Source organism: Mustela nivalis (assembly GCF_964662115.1).
Source record: "Mustela nivalis genome assembly, chromosome: 2".
Lineage (NCBI taxonomy): Eukaryota > Metazoa > Chordata > Mammalia > Carnivora > Mustelidae > Mustela > Mustela nivalis.
In genome coordinates, this window is record NC_139021.1 from 99,093,773 (window position 1) to 99,109,808 (window position 16,036).

Consider the following 16,036-nt stretch of genomic DNA (forward strand, 5'->3'; position numbering starts at 1 on the left):
TTTTTTTTTTTCAAAGATTTTATTTATTTATTTGACAGAGATCACAAGTAGGCAGAGAAGCAGGCAGAGAGAGAGGGGGAAGCAGGCTCCCTGCTGAGCAGAGAACCTGATGCAGGGCTCAATCCCAGGACCCTGAGATCATGACCTAGGCGAAAGGCAGAGGCCTAACCCACTGAGCTACCCAGGCGCCCCCAGAATGAATATTCCCATCCCTACCTCCTCCTCTATCTGAGAAATACTCCCTCCTAAAACTTGCTTTGTCTGTGGAAATGGGCTTTTTTAACACCACTCGCACACAACCCTTCCAGTAGCTAAAGATAATACTATATATTCTGATTTCCATACTTCCCAGTAAAGACCAAAAGTGGAGATGAAAGGGGTTTGAGAAACCCTAGTTGTAGCGCCTGGGTTGCTACACCAAAACTTGAAGAACAGATCCAATTTTATAGTGAGAAAAGAACAATCACTCTGGGGGAAGCTTGCATGATCTGGGGCCACCAGCTCTTCTCTGCTTTCAGATACCCCCTCCTTTTCTTCCCCTGAATAGTTTACAGGCATTAGACTAAAAGCCAGGCTCCCGATCATACTATTTTATGGCTCCTAGCTAGAAATGAGAGGGGCAAAAAGGACGGAAATAAGTAAGCGAAACCTGGCTGGGTGGCCTTACACAATGCTGGGATTAAAACAAGCCTCAAAGATCACTTAGTACAGTACTGTTTCCAAAAGACCTTTCCATAAGCTGACAATACTAACTATACCCAGATCTAGCATTTGGTAAATTCACTGCTCTTGAGTATTGCTATCTCTACCAACATACACACACACACACACACACACACGCACGCACACACACATTTAATGCATATTTTAGAGGAAAAGTTCTTTAATTAACAGCTATGATGTAGCAAAAAAAGCACTTTTAGCAAAATAACCACTTACCTTTATTTTCTTCCGATGTTTTATCTTTGGCACGTTTTTATCAGCAGGTCTTACTATTTTATCTGCTTTAATCCATTCATCATATCTAAATTTAAGAGAAATTCATATAAGTACACAAAACCTCACTTAAGTAACTATGCCATATTAAAGAGAAACTCATAAATAGAATCGTAACATTTTAGAACAGGAAACGTCAACTTCCTGGTTCAACGAATAAAGCTACCAAGGTCCAAAAAGAGAGATGAAGTGATCTGCCCAAAGACATAATGTCAGCTACTGGCTGAACCAAGACCAGAAAGAGCTCTTGACATCTAAACTAGCACCCCTTACCCTGTTACCATAACTAAAAGAAACCAAATTTGTATTGTAAAGAAACCACAATTTTTTCTACATTTTTTTTTCTTACTCTGTTTTGCTTTTAAGCAGCAAGTAGACCATTTTTCCCTCCTAGACACATCAGGAAGCTAAGGTAATATGCTCTAGTTTTAAATGACATTGTGTTATAAAAGAGCGTAATATTGTAACTTACAGACAATGCAAAATCAACAGGAAAAAAAAAAAACCTTCTCATAAAATAGTAGGAAATCTTTACTCCGCTAAGTTTTTCAATATTCTGAGATGCTTCCTACATATACACCCAGCTAAGAGTCAACAGCTCTGATGGCCTTCCCACTCAACGCCGACAATCTCTCTGAGTTTCACAGGGTGCAACTTACTCCCGACTGCAATAAATCTATTTGTTTAAAGCAAAAAGGAATGGCAGTTTATTTTTGTAAAAATTCAACTAAAAGGAAAAAACATTAAAAATGAGTTAACATCTTTTTATGTTCAAAAGTTATATATATTTATTGTGGAAAATGGAAAACTCACTAGCATTTTTAACTCCAGAACATGAAGAACTAAAAATAAGCTTTTAAATAAAAATGTCCTCATTAGTAGAAGTACTAAATGATGTAACAGAGGCCCCAAACCAGGCATTAAATGATCTGGGTCATCACCTAACTGCGAAAGTATATTCTTGCTCCGGAGTGGGCCTGAAATGTATGCCTGTAACAACTCCCACGCAAAGTGCTACTGCTGGTGCAAACACTGGCTTTCCTAGGGCCTAGGGCACACTCCCCAGGCAAGGGATTAGGTCTGTATCTGCTGGAAGCTGCTGAGGGCCACAGCGATAATTAGAGATAATAAGGAAGAATGGAATGTGCTTTAGGAAAGTCTTCCTAGAACTTCCCTGTGGCTGGTTATGTGGCCCTAATCAAGCCATTCTCTACATCAGACTCAGTATATTCTGTATCAAATAAGACTGTGTTTAAAAAAGAAAAAAATAAGACTGCACAGCACATCTAGTTTTTAATAATCAAACATAGTAAGAACTTCAAAAAGTTTTAAAACAAATATTATTTTACTCAACACATCCCTTTTGGTATTTATACTGGCATGGTATCACCTTCCTAAATATTTACAGTACTTTTAACTTTCCCATGAATACTGAAAATTGCATTATGCTTAAGATGAAAGCTATTTAGTTCCTTCCAAAACTGGAATGAAGGTGGAAAATGAAGAAAAAATATAGTATCTCTGCCCTTCGCAAAGCTGAATGTAAATGTCTAGAAGTGGGTCTTACTTGGATATAGTTATGGAAGTTAATGCTGCGTACTTTGTTTAAAAGAAAACAAAACAAGCTATCTTCTTATGAGATAACTGAAGACAGTTCATGATGGTTACTTATACCTAACATCAACGTAAACTAAACAAGGATATATTATTTTTTACCTTTCTTTACTCAAAACTATCTGTTACGTAGTTAGTTTGTAATATGAGACATTTTTACTATTCAATTTGGGTTTTTGGCATGAATTATATTTCAAATTAGGACAAAACAGTAGTTGCAACTTAAGATCATCACCATGATATTCTAGACTTGTCAAATACATCAAATAAGCAAAAAAAAAAAAAGAAAGAAAGAAACAAACAAACAAAAACAAAAACAGTTATTGCCTCAATAGCTGAAATGTTCATCATGAGGGAGAAAGATTTATGAGTCACAGAGAATGGATATTCTCTTAGGAACAAGGTAGAAGAAACATGCACATCAATAAAGTAACAGCTGCTGCCTTGGTACAGGATGATGCCCACCACCTAAGCTCCACCAGTGTACATATGCTAACTGGTCACCATTTTCTGAAGAGTCCTATAAGAAGACTGGCTATCAGAAGAACTTAAAGTAGTGACTGTGGAATGTATAAAGAGCATTGGACCAAGCAGAAAAGAAAAAAGACAAATTTTGGAATTAGATGAAAGGAACTATACACACTGGAATAACAGTATTTAAACACTATGGTCTTACTATCTTGGATGACAGTTTTGTTTTAAAATAATGAGTATTCTGTATGGTTTTAAGAGATGCCTTGGAAAATTCTTTAAATATGTTTCCTATTGAAATAATAGGTACTTCATACATGGTAACTTACAGTCCTATAAATATTAGTTAATATTATTACTCCTGTATTATTTGCCTCTTTCTGTTCTAATTTCTCAGTGTTTTTTGCTTGTTTAGGTATTCCCCTGTTCTGACACTATTCTTTTAGATTTGTTCTTTTCTCGGCCAGACTTATTCTCTATTTTTAATAAAATGTAGTAACACAATATTTTTATTGTTATTATAATTAATAACCTTTAGAACTAGAACATGCCTTAAAAATCTATCAATGAATTTACTTCACAGATTAAGAAAACTCAAACCATGGAAGTAAACTGACTCTGCAAGCAATAGGTTTGCCAAAAAAGCATGAGGTCGGGAGTTAGAGAAAAATGGGTTAAGGGACTGCCTCTTAAGACATTCTGGTCAATACCAGAATAATGGCAGAGGGCACAGATGGCAGGTCCTATCCAGAGTAAGAACAGAGAAAAGAATAGTAGATCAGCAGATAGAAAAGCCACATTAAGAATGCACAACCTGTGATGAGGGAGAACTGAAAACAACGTGAGAATTTTGATTAAGGGAGAGCTTTCATATTATAAATGCCCTTACCAAATAAAGTTGAGATCATTGACACAAACATTAACCCAGACAAATATTTCAAAACTTAATGAGGTTTTAAATAGCATTTTAGTTTTTGATTACTCTTACAAGGAACAAAGATTAGAGAATAAACTGAGAGCTGTTAACTGATCACTGTATTTTAAAAATAATTAATGTTCCTTCCCTTTATGCAATTACTCAGAATATCATGCAAGTGTTCCATTTTCTTTACAGAGTACTTTCAAAGAACAGAAAGGAGAGACACGAAAGTTCACGTGGGAGAAAAACAAAAACCGGTGCTCAAAACAAAACAATACCAAAACTTTTCCGACACTAACTCATATAAAAGAAAGACGTAGGCCAATTTAATTTTGACTTTCCTAGTGCCAGGTAATTTTAAAGAAAGGAGGCAATATTAATGGGTCAAGATCTCTGACTCCCTATCAAATACCAAGAATAAACACTTGAATGAAAGGAATCTAGTTCAGAACTACAAGAAGTTGATGATGTTCATTCTATATAAACATTGACTTTTAATACAGTGTATTTTATATTAAAGAGACCATACAATTACTGTGGGCAGAGTAAGAAAGTAATCAATGAAGACAGAAAATGAGAAAATTCAGCTCAAATCCAACTCTCTTGAATACCATAAAACCCGAAATTATTGGAAGTGGCAAAGAGCAGAAAATTGCAGCTAAGAAAAAGAATACCATAAACTAGTTTCTCAATTTCTCCTTAGAGTAACATATTAAGTAAGATATCCATTCATGCTTCAAAATACATTCTTAAAGAACATTAAGAATCTTAATAACTCAATGCAATACAGTTTTTTGTTTTTTGTTTTTAATTTGAAAACGTTTCTAGTCCTTTTCTCACATATCCTCAAATACACAGGCATGCCATCCTTCGCTTGGCTGTGACAGTCAGGAACTCTCCAATGTTCTCAATTCTGCTCTAAGTACCACAGAGGGAATCAAGGGCATATTTTGATGGGGTCTCTCCACTGCATAGGAAGAGCACTCCTTAACAGTTACTTAGGGGAACATGCCTTCAGACTTCAGGGAAACCACTTTTTCTCATTAAATACCTAGATTACTCTTCAAGGTTAGTGGGCCTGTTGCTGTCAGTTGTCATGTTTAGTGGTCATGTAGTCTGAGAACCAGGAGACAATGCAAGCTAAGTAGTGGGCTTACAAACAAAATGACTTGCAGCTTTAGATCCAAGCAATAAGAGAGTGCTGTGAGGATGTCTAAAGCAAGCCAGGCAGTTTGGATTATTGTAAAAACTGTCCTGCCTTAAATTGGACATTACCTTTATAAATTATGATCACAAGCCAGTAACTGGCCCCTTTGTGAGAAAAGGAAATAAATAGTTTGCCAGGGCACAATGAAAAGATTACTAAATTCTTCCATTTAAAAACAAATATTGAGGCACACCGGGGTGGCTGAGCATCTGCCTTTGGCTCAGGTTGTGGTCATGGGGTCCTGGGACAGAGCCCCTCATTGGCCTCTGTACTCAGCAGGGAGCCTATTTCTCCCTCTCCCACTACTTCCCCTGCTTGTGTGTGCATGTGAACTCTCTCACTCGCTCTTGCTCTCAAATAAATAAAAACTTTAAAAATAAATAAAAACAAATATTGAAAAACAAATATTAAAACAAACAGTGAATTTTAAAAAATACTGAACAGAAAATTAAGTCTGTTACTAATTAGACCATACTTTTTCAGTGATTAATAAATCTACTGTAATTAAAGGATGAAATCTAGATAAGTATCTCATCAGATATTTAAAATATTAAGGAAGATATTTTCAAAGAATGTATATGGTATACCTGAGAATATCTCTACTAACATTCAACTAATGGAACAAACATGAAAGAAAAGACACATGAGCAAGTCATTTAACTTAAAAACGTCTGCTCCCTGTCCTCTATAGAATGAAGAAGCTGGACAAGATGATCCCTAAAGTAAAAAATTATATGAAACTCTATATATATATATATATATATATACATGCATGAGGGCTTATTCATTTGATAAATGCTTCTTAGGTACTATTTATGTGATGGATTCTGCCCTAGGCACTGGGTATTCAGGAACGAAAGCAGCACTGCTCCTTTCCACAAGGAGCTTACCATGTAACAGAAGACAACAGCAAGCAGTAATTACAGAAGTAACAATACAAACCTTCTCAACCTTGAAAGCAGCAGCCACATAGTATTTGAATTTTTTAAATGTGTTGAATTAAAATATGCATACAAAGCTAGAAGGAACCATTCAGAGACCATAACATACTTGCTCTCACCAGAGAAAAACAGCTTTCTGATTTTTGTTTGGATGTGTTGGCAAATCATCTAAGAAATTACTTGGCAATGATAAAAACGGAAAACAATGTTAGTCAACCAGGTAAGAAACCAAAATGGTTCTGTTGCCCACATCAATTCAGATTTCGGTTCTTCATGACCCAACCAAACCACTTTTCAAAGAAATATTAGCAGCGTGTATTAAGACATACCCCAAAAGACATAACCTTAGATATTAAAAAAAATTTACATGCAGAATAAAAATATTTTTAAAATAATTTCATAAAAAAACCAAGCTGACATATTAAAAAGCTCACTATTTGAAACATATATACAAATTACAAAAAATCTAAAAGCCAGCCATTAATTTAGATAAAACACTGAAATCTTCTGTATTTTATTTTCTGTAATGATTAGACAGACTCACTTAGTAACAGCTGAATAATTATGTACTTTGTATCTTACCTATCTATATATAAAAAGTTAATGAATGTCATATAACTAAGATTTTAAAAACCTCACATCTAAAGTGGAAATTTAGGCTCTCTTAGCAAGGAAAGAAATTTTTCCCCCTTCTTAAAGTAAAAAAATATATAGAAAAAAAAGTATGACACTGTAATAGGAAAAAAGACCAAGTCACATGAAAAACAGCAACAGCTATTAAATTAAAAATTTTATAATCCATTTAATCCATATTTGCTTACTTTATGAATTTTCTGTAATAACCTCAATTTATACATATATTTTTAATGAGAGAATATCTAAAGCAAAATTTATAAAAGACCCACTGAACATAAATTTAACGCCTTCTGTCATGTTAAGATATAATGAAACAAAAATAAAGCATTATACTATTGAAAAATAAAATTCTAAGCATGCCATTAACATTTCATATTTCCACTTCATATAGCACTTAATATTAAATCCACATTAGAGACACAGAATGGTGCTCAGCATAATAAAGAATATAACAAAACGAGAATAATTTGGATAGTATAGCATAAACATATTTAATATTTGACACAAGCAGTGTATTGGACATGGTATTGTAATTATATCAACTGGTTTTCCTGAAGAGTTTAACTCTGTAAAATGAAACAAAGGTATAGGTCTTTAGGCAGAGGTAATATGTAATGTTAAGAACACATCACAAAGCATTGTACCAGGCTCATTTATAGAGATCAGTGCAAATGGTTAACAACTGAGGCATTCACTGTATTTTGTGACGCAGATACTGACTTAAAAGTACCTGAAAAGTTTACTTCATTAACATTTGATAAGTTCAGGGGATTGGTATCTATGCACAGTTAGACAAATATACCAATGAGCCTACCTATCTACAAAACAACCAAATGAACAGGTCCATGTTTATGTTTTACATTAAATGTACCTGCCAACCTACAAAAACTACTGAATGGAACAGGTTCAATTCAGTAAACACTTTTAAATAAATACAAAGAAAGAAAGCCCATCTGAGTGCAAAAAGAACCAAGTTACTCATCTTTGTTTATGAAGGAAATATTTATATTCACTTGCACTGAAAAACTAGTCAACTCAAAAGTCGTATTTTTAAAGTACAAATTATTATGTTCACTTCATTCACTATATGTCTCTACAGACAGGACTGTCTGATACAAAGCGTCTTCATACTGCACAAGAATTTTTCACATGAGTGGCAACACAGTCCTTTGACTACCAGAGTATTTTTTAATTTTAGTATGTTTTCCATCCTAGAAAGTGAGTAAGCTGGGAGACTGTGACAGAGGGTTAAGGAAGTTGAGAATTTGCAAACATGACAGTGAGGTATGAAGAAAAAAAGAACGGGACACAGGAGGAAAAACATGCAAATGGAATTGGAAGTCTTGGTCAAAAAGACTCCCTATCCTCAGAGCGCCTGGGTGGCTCAGTGGGTTAAGCCTCTGCCTTTGGCTCAGGTCATGATCAGGGTTCCTGGGATTGAGCCCCGCATCAGACTCTGCTCAGCAGGCTCAGCAGGGAGCCTGCTTTCCCCCCTCCTCTGCCTCTCTGCCTACTTGTGATCTCTCTGTCAAATAAATAAATAAAATCTTACAAAAAAAAAAAAAAGACTCTTTATCCTCTAAAACAAGTTTGTAGATACTCACTTAGAAACCACTGTCAGATCGTCTTCATTTGTAGTTTTTTAACTTCCATACTATAGCAATAAAGCAGACAAGTTCCTAGCGTACTTTGCTTTTCTTTCTATCATTACCAGAAGAATTATTTTGAAACACAGGAACAGAACTCTGTATGTACTCTTCTGTCAACATTCCTAAGTCCAATGGCGTACACAATGGAAGTAAGGCAAGGATCAGATTACACAGAAGTAAAAGAAAAAAAAAAAGTAAGGATGTAGAACATTCTGCAGATAGAAGGAATAAAGAAATTAAGCTGAAGTGACATAAAAATTCTTAAGGAGACAAAAGGAGACAGAGGAGGAAAGTCATAGAGTGGGAGTGTTTCCAATCAGATTCATTCTAGTCTCTCATCCTCAACCCCATTTTGGCCACTAATTAGGAGATGGGCTCTTCATATGACAAAAAAAGATCACAAAGAAGAACTGACTACCATATTTACATACAAAAATTAACTCAAAATTGGTAAAAAAAAAAAAACTTTGGTATTAGAGTTAAAACAAGAATATTCTTAAAAGAAAACATGGGGAAATTTTCACTACCCTGGATTTGGTGATATTTTCTACGATACAGCACCAAAAGCATGGACAACAAAGAAAAAATAGATATATTTGGATTTTATCAAATTTTAAAACTATGGTACATCAAGACACTATCAAGAGAGTGAAAAGACAATTCTGCGGGTTCAAAGAATGGGAGAAAATATCTGCAAAGTATTTATTTGAGGAAAGATTAATATACAGAACACATGAATAACACCTACCACTCAACAACAAAAATAATTCAAAAATGGGCAAAGGGCTTAAACAGACATTTCCCCAAGGAAGACATACAAATTGCCAATAAGGACACAAAAAGATGCCCAACATCACGAGTCATTATAAACATACAAATCAAAACCAAATGAGATACCTGTTAGGTTGGCTATAATAAACCTTTTTTTAAAAACAGAAAATAATAAAATGTTGGTGAGGAAATGGAGAAACCAGAACCCCAATACAATTCTAGTAAGAATGTAAAATGGTGTAGCCTTTGCGGAAAATAGTTGAGACAGTTCCTCAGAAAGTTAAACAAAGAGTTACCACATATAAAAGCATCAAGAGGCTCCAATGGAGACCCAGGCTACAGCTGTTCCAATCTCCCATCAGTCTCTATATTCTATAGGTGCCATTTTTATAGACTTGTCCCTTTTATATAGATTTTACCTTCTATTCTACTTCTATTTCATATCCAGGAGGTCCAATTTAGTTCAGTATTTGTTTCCTACTTACCAAATGCAGACACGTACTTTTCTAGATGTGGTAAGGGATATTAATGGAATGAATATGGAATGGGGATTTTTTCATGTTTTAAAGTTAAATGCACTTTTGTTTTTGCTTTTTTTTTAAGTTTTATCTATTTATTTGAGAGACAGAGAATGAAAGGGGAGAGGTTAGAGGGAGAAGCAGACTCCCCACAGAGTAGGGAGCCCAATGCAGGACTTGATCCTGGGACTCCAGGATCACCTGAGCTGAAGACAGCCGCTTAACCAACTGAGCCACCCGGGTGCCCCTAAATGCACTTTTGTATTGAAAAATAATGTTGTCCTGATGTAGAAAGCTTGAACAATTAAAAAAAAATTTTTTTTTTTTTTACCCATGTCATAGGTGTAAGGTATACAGGTCTAAGCTATATTCCAGAAGGTCAAATCCCTTTGACTCCAAAAAAAAATAATATGGAAAAATTCAGTATCCGAAAATTGTCTTAAATTAGAGCTAGAAAAATAGGAATGGAAAGTAAAATAAGTTAAAATGGATATCAGAAAGATAAAAGAAGAGCATGACTGTAAAAAAAGAAAACACACAAAGACAAGAAGAGACAAAAGAGGAGAACTGAGGAACGGCAGAAAAGGAAAATAAACAAGAAAAACAGTTGGTGCTACTGCAGCTGGAACACAAGTGAAAATTATCATGGAAGGAAGGATCGGCTGGGTCAAATACCACTGATAAGGCAAGTAACAAGAGGTCAAGAAATAAGGATGGAGTTCAGCTAAATGGGGTCACTGACAGGGAGGTGTGATGGGGCAAAAGCCTTAGTGGAGTTGGCTTTACACAAAACAACAGGAGGTAAACTGGGTGATAAATGTAAGCTCATAGTTTTGCTGGATGGAAATGAGCAAAGAAATGGCACAGCAAGAAAAGCAGATAAAGCTCAAGTGAGTTTTGAGATGGGAAAAACCACTGCAGGTCCAGATGTGGATGATTAAAAACAGAGTGAGAAACTGACAAAAGAGAGAGGAAAAAGGGAGAATTTCTAGTCCCATGTCTCTGACTTAGGAAAGCAGGAATGATAATTAGAAGAACGGCTTGACACAGCAGTACACTTGTTTTCACAGATGACTAAAGAGGGAGAGAGACAGAATGCAGCAGCAGATGCAGGTAAGGAGGCAGATGTGAAGTTCACAAAACTCTGCTCTCACTTCAGTTTTTCACAAGATTATAAAGTAAGGTCACCAACTGAAAGTGAGAGTGGGGAAGAGATGCCAGGCATTTGAGGAGATAAGAAACAGTATGAAACTGTCTTCGGAGAAAAGGAAGAAATGAATGGAAAAGAAAACATATCGTGGCCACCCAAAGTTCATACTCATGAATTTAAAAGAAGTCAGCATGGTTGTTTGCTTTCTCCAGACAGGATCAGCTGCACAGATGCAGGCCAGGAGTAAGAGTGTGAGATTTAAGCAGGCCAGGAGTAAGAGCGTGAGATTTAAGCAGGACAACTTCCTGTAGTCCAGGAAGAACTACAAAGCAACACAAGAGCATGGGGGTCAAAAGAAATGATGATAAGGAGTGACTGAAGGTAGGCAACACAAGAGGAGCACTGAGGGCATCAAGAAGGAGGGTGTTCTTGATGGGGTACTTCCCCTGCCTAGACAATCTGATGGGGTAATTCCCCTGCCTAGACAATCAGTTTCTTAATAGGGACCACTTCTTTTTATCTTCAGTCCAAGTATAGTAATTTGCACATGACACTGAACTTATGTTTGATAAAGAGCAGCTGAATGTTAGCGCAAAGTGAACCCATTTATGGAAGCTTTTGACTAGTTCCTCCCACCCCCATTCCCTCAAAGGAGGAGCCAATTTGCTTAGAGAGGTAAGATATTTTTTAAATGAAATACATTTAATTTCAGGTAATATTTAAGTATAATATATCTTATCTTCAGTTTCCTATAGCTTATAATATGGAGTAGAACTAACTTGTTACTTAGGAGTTCAACAGTTGAAATTTCAGTGTTGTTTTTCCTGTTCTCTTTTAGTTGGGGCTATCTTTTTAATGTAGTTGATGAATCTCAGTATTTAAAAAATCTCAAATCAAATTCCCAACCCCTTGATTATGGAAAGCCAAACTAGAAATGGAGAAAAATAAATCAGCCTCAATACAGAACACTGATAGATTTTAAATCCCAAGCCAAGCAGTCTAGATAGCCATAATACATTTAGCTGTATCACTAAACAGGATAAACCCAACATGAGCAACAGAGATTACAGCAGTTGAATTTCAAAGCGTAACTTCATTTTCAACTATCACTCCCACGTTTATGCCATGACTTAGAAACTTGAGAATGAAAGGGATCAATTAGCTAATGGTACTAAAGTCTTCTATAAAATATTAACATCACTAAGAGAAAACAAACAAGAATGGCTACTACTAAAAACTACTGAAGTATGATTATAGTTTTTAAAAACATATGAGCTCTGTCTTTTAAGACTAAAAGAGAACTTACTACAATATTAAAATAGTTGTCTTTCTACTTTTATATACTTTGACATTTTTCTAGATTGAATGCTATTTTTAGAAGAGTTAAAAACAATTTATAAAAAAGCACTGACTTCCCCAAGCATGTGGCAGCCTAGCCAAATCAACTTGTATCAGACACTTGTTTGATACACGACCACCTCATCTGAAAAATTCTGTAGCAGTATCATACCATCTACAAGCCAGTATGCAGTTTAAGATCCAGAGCTCTGGCTATTTTCCAGAAAACTGGGTGCAAGCCTGTAAAAATATGTCTTTTTTTTTTCCACTGTGGAAGTGAAAAACAAATTGGCTCAAACACTATCCTTTGTGCAGCAAAAATTAACATTTTCAATTGTGAAACAGGGGTACAAATAAAAATATCAATATAAAGGTTTACACAGAACTTTAGAAAAAAGGAAAAACGTAGAAATTACCAGAAAACAGTATTTTTTTAAACTAAGAGAGATACTTTTATTTTCCTTTAGAAAAATTACTTCACTGGAGAGTGACCTTTCAGATCAAACAAAACTCACATAAATAGCTTCATATAAAATTTCCTAAATTGCTATGGTAATAACTGCCACTGAAGATAAAACTATTTTCATGAACTTTCGTGCATAAATCTTCATTTCTAATTTCATGTCTCTTAAGTGTAAATTCAAAGATCAAGCTGGAGATCACCGGAATAATAGGAAACTGTTGTAGAAGTGGTGAGCATTTGTTGCAGTCCCCATTAGATCAGCTTCAGAGGGAAACAGGAGTACTGTTCTACTGACTCAAAGAAAATTAACTGCTAATATACAGAAGTACAGTTTTCTCTATGATGCAGGAGGGTGGAGAGATCCACTCTACAGGTCTTCATCAAGTTGGTTAGTTTTCTTCTTTTGAAAGTTCAGACCATACAAACGCTTGAGGTGTGAGGAGTAGATGGCATCCTTCTCAGTAACATAAGCTTGTCTTGTTGAACTAGGTCTCATTTTCTTTTCTATGTTATTAAAAACTTGCAGGCCTCAATTCAGTTTCCCCTTACCCTACCCAACCCCCAACCAGTTTCAAAGCTAAAATACCAACATTCCCTTTCTACCCTCTAAAATTCAAGTGTTCTAGGAAAAGATAACTCTTGCCTTTAGTCTGTATTTTCTTAACAAACAGAAAGTTGTAGATTTTCTTTGCAGAATAATTTTATGAATGTTTTAATTCTTTCACCTATAAGCCTCCTTTCCATTTAATGAGATAATAGAAAATAATCAAGCCCTGATAATACTGCAAGTTGGAGAACACCTAAATTCTACCTGCCACAAAATTTAAAGCATTTAATATAAAGGCGACTAGAAAAACTGCCTCATTATAGAAGCCAGCAGAATAAGTAGGACTGAAGAACTCAAGGAGCGGTAAAAGAGGATGTGGCTCTTATCTATCCTGTGGGCATTACTCTAATTATTAATTTTTCCTGATTCAATTTTTTCCTTCCTAATTTTAAGCTAACATAGTCAACATTTACAGTTACACCCTAGGCATAAATGGAACTCCCTCTACATTTATATTAATAAGATCATTTAGTAAGATCAAAACAATTAAATATCAAAGACTGGGCAAAATATTCCTATAGCAGCGATATCAGATCTCAAGCATCTTCCTTTGAACATGATCTATTTAACAGCCAGCCTTGCAGGTGAGGAAAATCATGCACCACAGAGGTAGCGTAAGAGCCAACAGAGAAAAGGACAAATTACACATGATGTTGAAACTGATTCCCTGGAAAAGCTTATGTTTCAGGACAACAATTATGATAGCAGCATTCTTAAAATCTAAAACTTTATCTTGCTAGTCAGAAATAATAAAGAATGGGTCCCAAACAAAACTTCTGAACATTTCCTTATGATTTAAATTGTTATTTTCTTCCAAGCTTCAGAATGGATCAGAACTGTACTTTTCTCTAAATAAGAAAGATAATCAGACTAGCCATGCTTCCTAGAGTTTCCTATTGCCACAACAGGATGGCACAAAATAGACTCTGAAGAAAAAGAGACTGCACAGTTGTTTTTTTAGGAAACAGCATTTGAGAGTATGTTTTCTTAATTACTCTCCAAATCACAGAATACAATTTAAATAAAAAGCATGGGAACTATATTCCTCCTTGAAGATACTACATACACCATCAAACCACCACCTAAAACTTCTATGATAAACTGTTCAAGGGCAACAACCCTACCATGTATTTCAAACATAATATCAAATATTCCAAAAGGAATTAAATTTTTCTTAAAAGATTCCTAAATGACCAGATCCTAAAAACGGGCTTGCCAATTTGGGATAAAATTCAAATACAAAATCTCTCTGGATAAACCAAAGAAAACTTGTGTAAGAAAAGAACTTAAGTAATTGAACACAACCTAAAACCAAACCTTAGTCTTGCCTCTCTTCCCCCTAGGGTTAGCAGCAGTCAGAAAGCACACTCTATATTTTAGTCAAGCCGACTTGCTTACACTTCCACCATATTGTCTCAAACAGACAGAGTTCTGGGGCTTCTGAAGAAGGCTGTAAGCAAGAGCTGTTAACGAGGAAACAGAGGCCCTCTTAAAATGGCGACAGCTTCTGAAGAAATTGCAACTTTAAAATCCCTGCCTACTGAAGGAAAGAAATGTGATGACGTAAGATTACAAAGAAGAGGTTATTGTGGCAATGTAGTTGTAAATGCAAGAGAGCAAGAAGCCTGGTAGTTAACTTGCAGACATCAAGAAGCTCAAAAGTCTTTTAACTTAAAAAAAAAAAAAAAAAGATTTTTCTATCATTTCACCAATGTTGCCTCTGTTAATCTACATGTATAACACAAAAATCAACTGTACAGATTTCGGTCTTCTAGACACTAAGAATATCGTCTAAGTATTAAAAACAGTGAGTAGGGAAGTCACTACGTGAGGCACGTACATGCTAAAATCTACATTTTTTTAATGGTACTATGACCTCAATTTGAATACTGACAAGTCTGTAATTCGTTAATTCAATTTTAAAATAGAAAATTATTTTATAAGTGTTTTTAGGTAGTAATCACTAGCTAAAACTCAAGTTACCTCACATTCCATCCGCAGTAATGCACCAAGTAAAGGACCTCTCCACCTTCGACATCAGAATCTTTAATACTAGCTTCATACATTTTTTGATTTTTCCCTCGTCCATACCGCACTTGGACTTTCATGCCTGGCGGATAGCATTCAAACTCCTCTTCCTCGTTGTCGTCATCCTCCTCTTCCTCTTCTTCCTCCTCCTCCTCCTCCTCTTCTGCTTCTTCATCATCTTCATCTTCCTCTTTATTCGTTTCATCTCTTGAAAGGTTTAAAAAATTGCAGTTAATAAAAGACACCTCATAAGCTTTTCAGTTCCAAACCACATAAAATGATAAAAATCGTGGCTGTGACTGCTCCGGGAATAGCAGGTTCCATGTGCATGAAATTCTGAGTTTCAATGTAACGTTAAAAACTAAAACTGTTTAAGATGACCATGGTTACAGAAGGATACATGTAGAGAAAATGAAGATTGAAAAATGCGTTAAAAGAAAATTTCCAACAGCCAGAAGAACAGAAGTTGTATAAGAAACTAGTAAGGTCGACTATAACAACTTTTTCATGTTTTATTTTAAAAATGTTTTATACAAAAGTATTGACAAAAACAAAAATCATTACACCCCGTAGCCATTTTCAGACTAAAAATGATTTCCTATTCAAGTATTTCCAGCCTCAGGATGTTTAAAACAAAAACTTTTACTAGCCAACAGCTAGTCTTACTGAGTTCAAAAGGTGATCCAACCAAAATTTCAAAAGTTATGCTAACTGAATTATTTAACTTT

The 16,036-nt window shown here is 35.2% G+C and overlaps 1 protein-coding gene across 10 annotated transcripts in view; it reads right to left on the minus strand.

The window, feature by feature from the left end:
- ARID4B (AT-rich interaction domain 4B) overlaps positions 1-16,036 on the minus strand; it is a 146,351-nt gene that overhangs the window by 26,819 nt on the left and 103,496 nt on the right. For 4 of the 10 annotated variants that reach the window (XR_014308841.1, XM_082720728.1, XM_082720729.1 and 1 more), the window contains exons 17-18: positions 15,264-15,515; positions 940-1,024 (exon numbers count right to left, since the gene is read on the minus strand). Coding sequence is in view for 8 of the 10 variants with exons in the window: in XM_082720728.1 (XP_082576854.1) it covers positions 940-1,024; positions 15,264-15,515 (337 nt within the window). In the remaining 2 variants the exon portion in view is untranslated. Of the gene's footprint in view, positions 1-935; positions 1,025-15,263; positions 15,516-16,036 lie in introns of all 10 variants that reach the window. The other 6 variants (XR_014308840.1, XM_082720733.1, XM_082720734.1 and 3 more) reach the window with 3 other exon arrangements.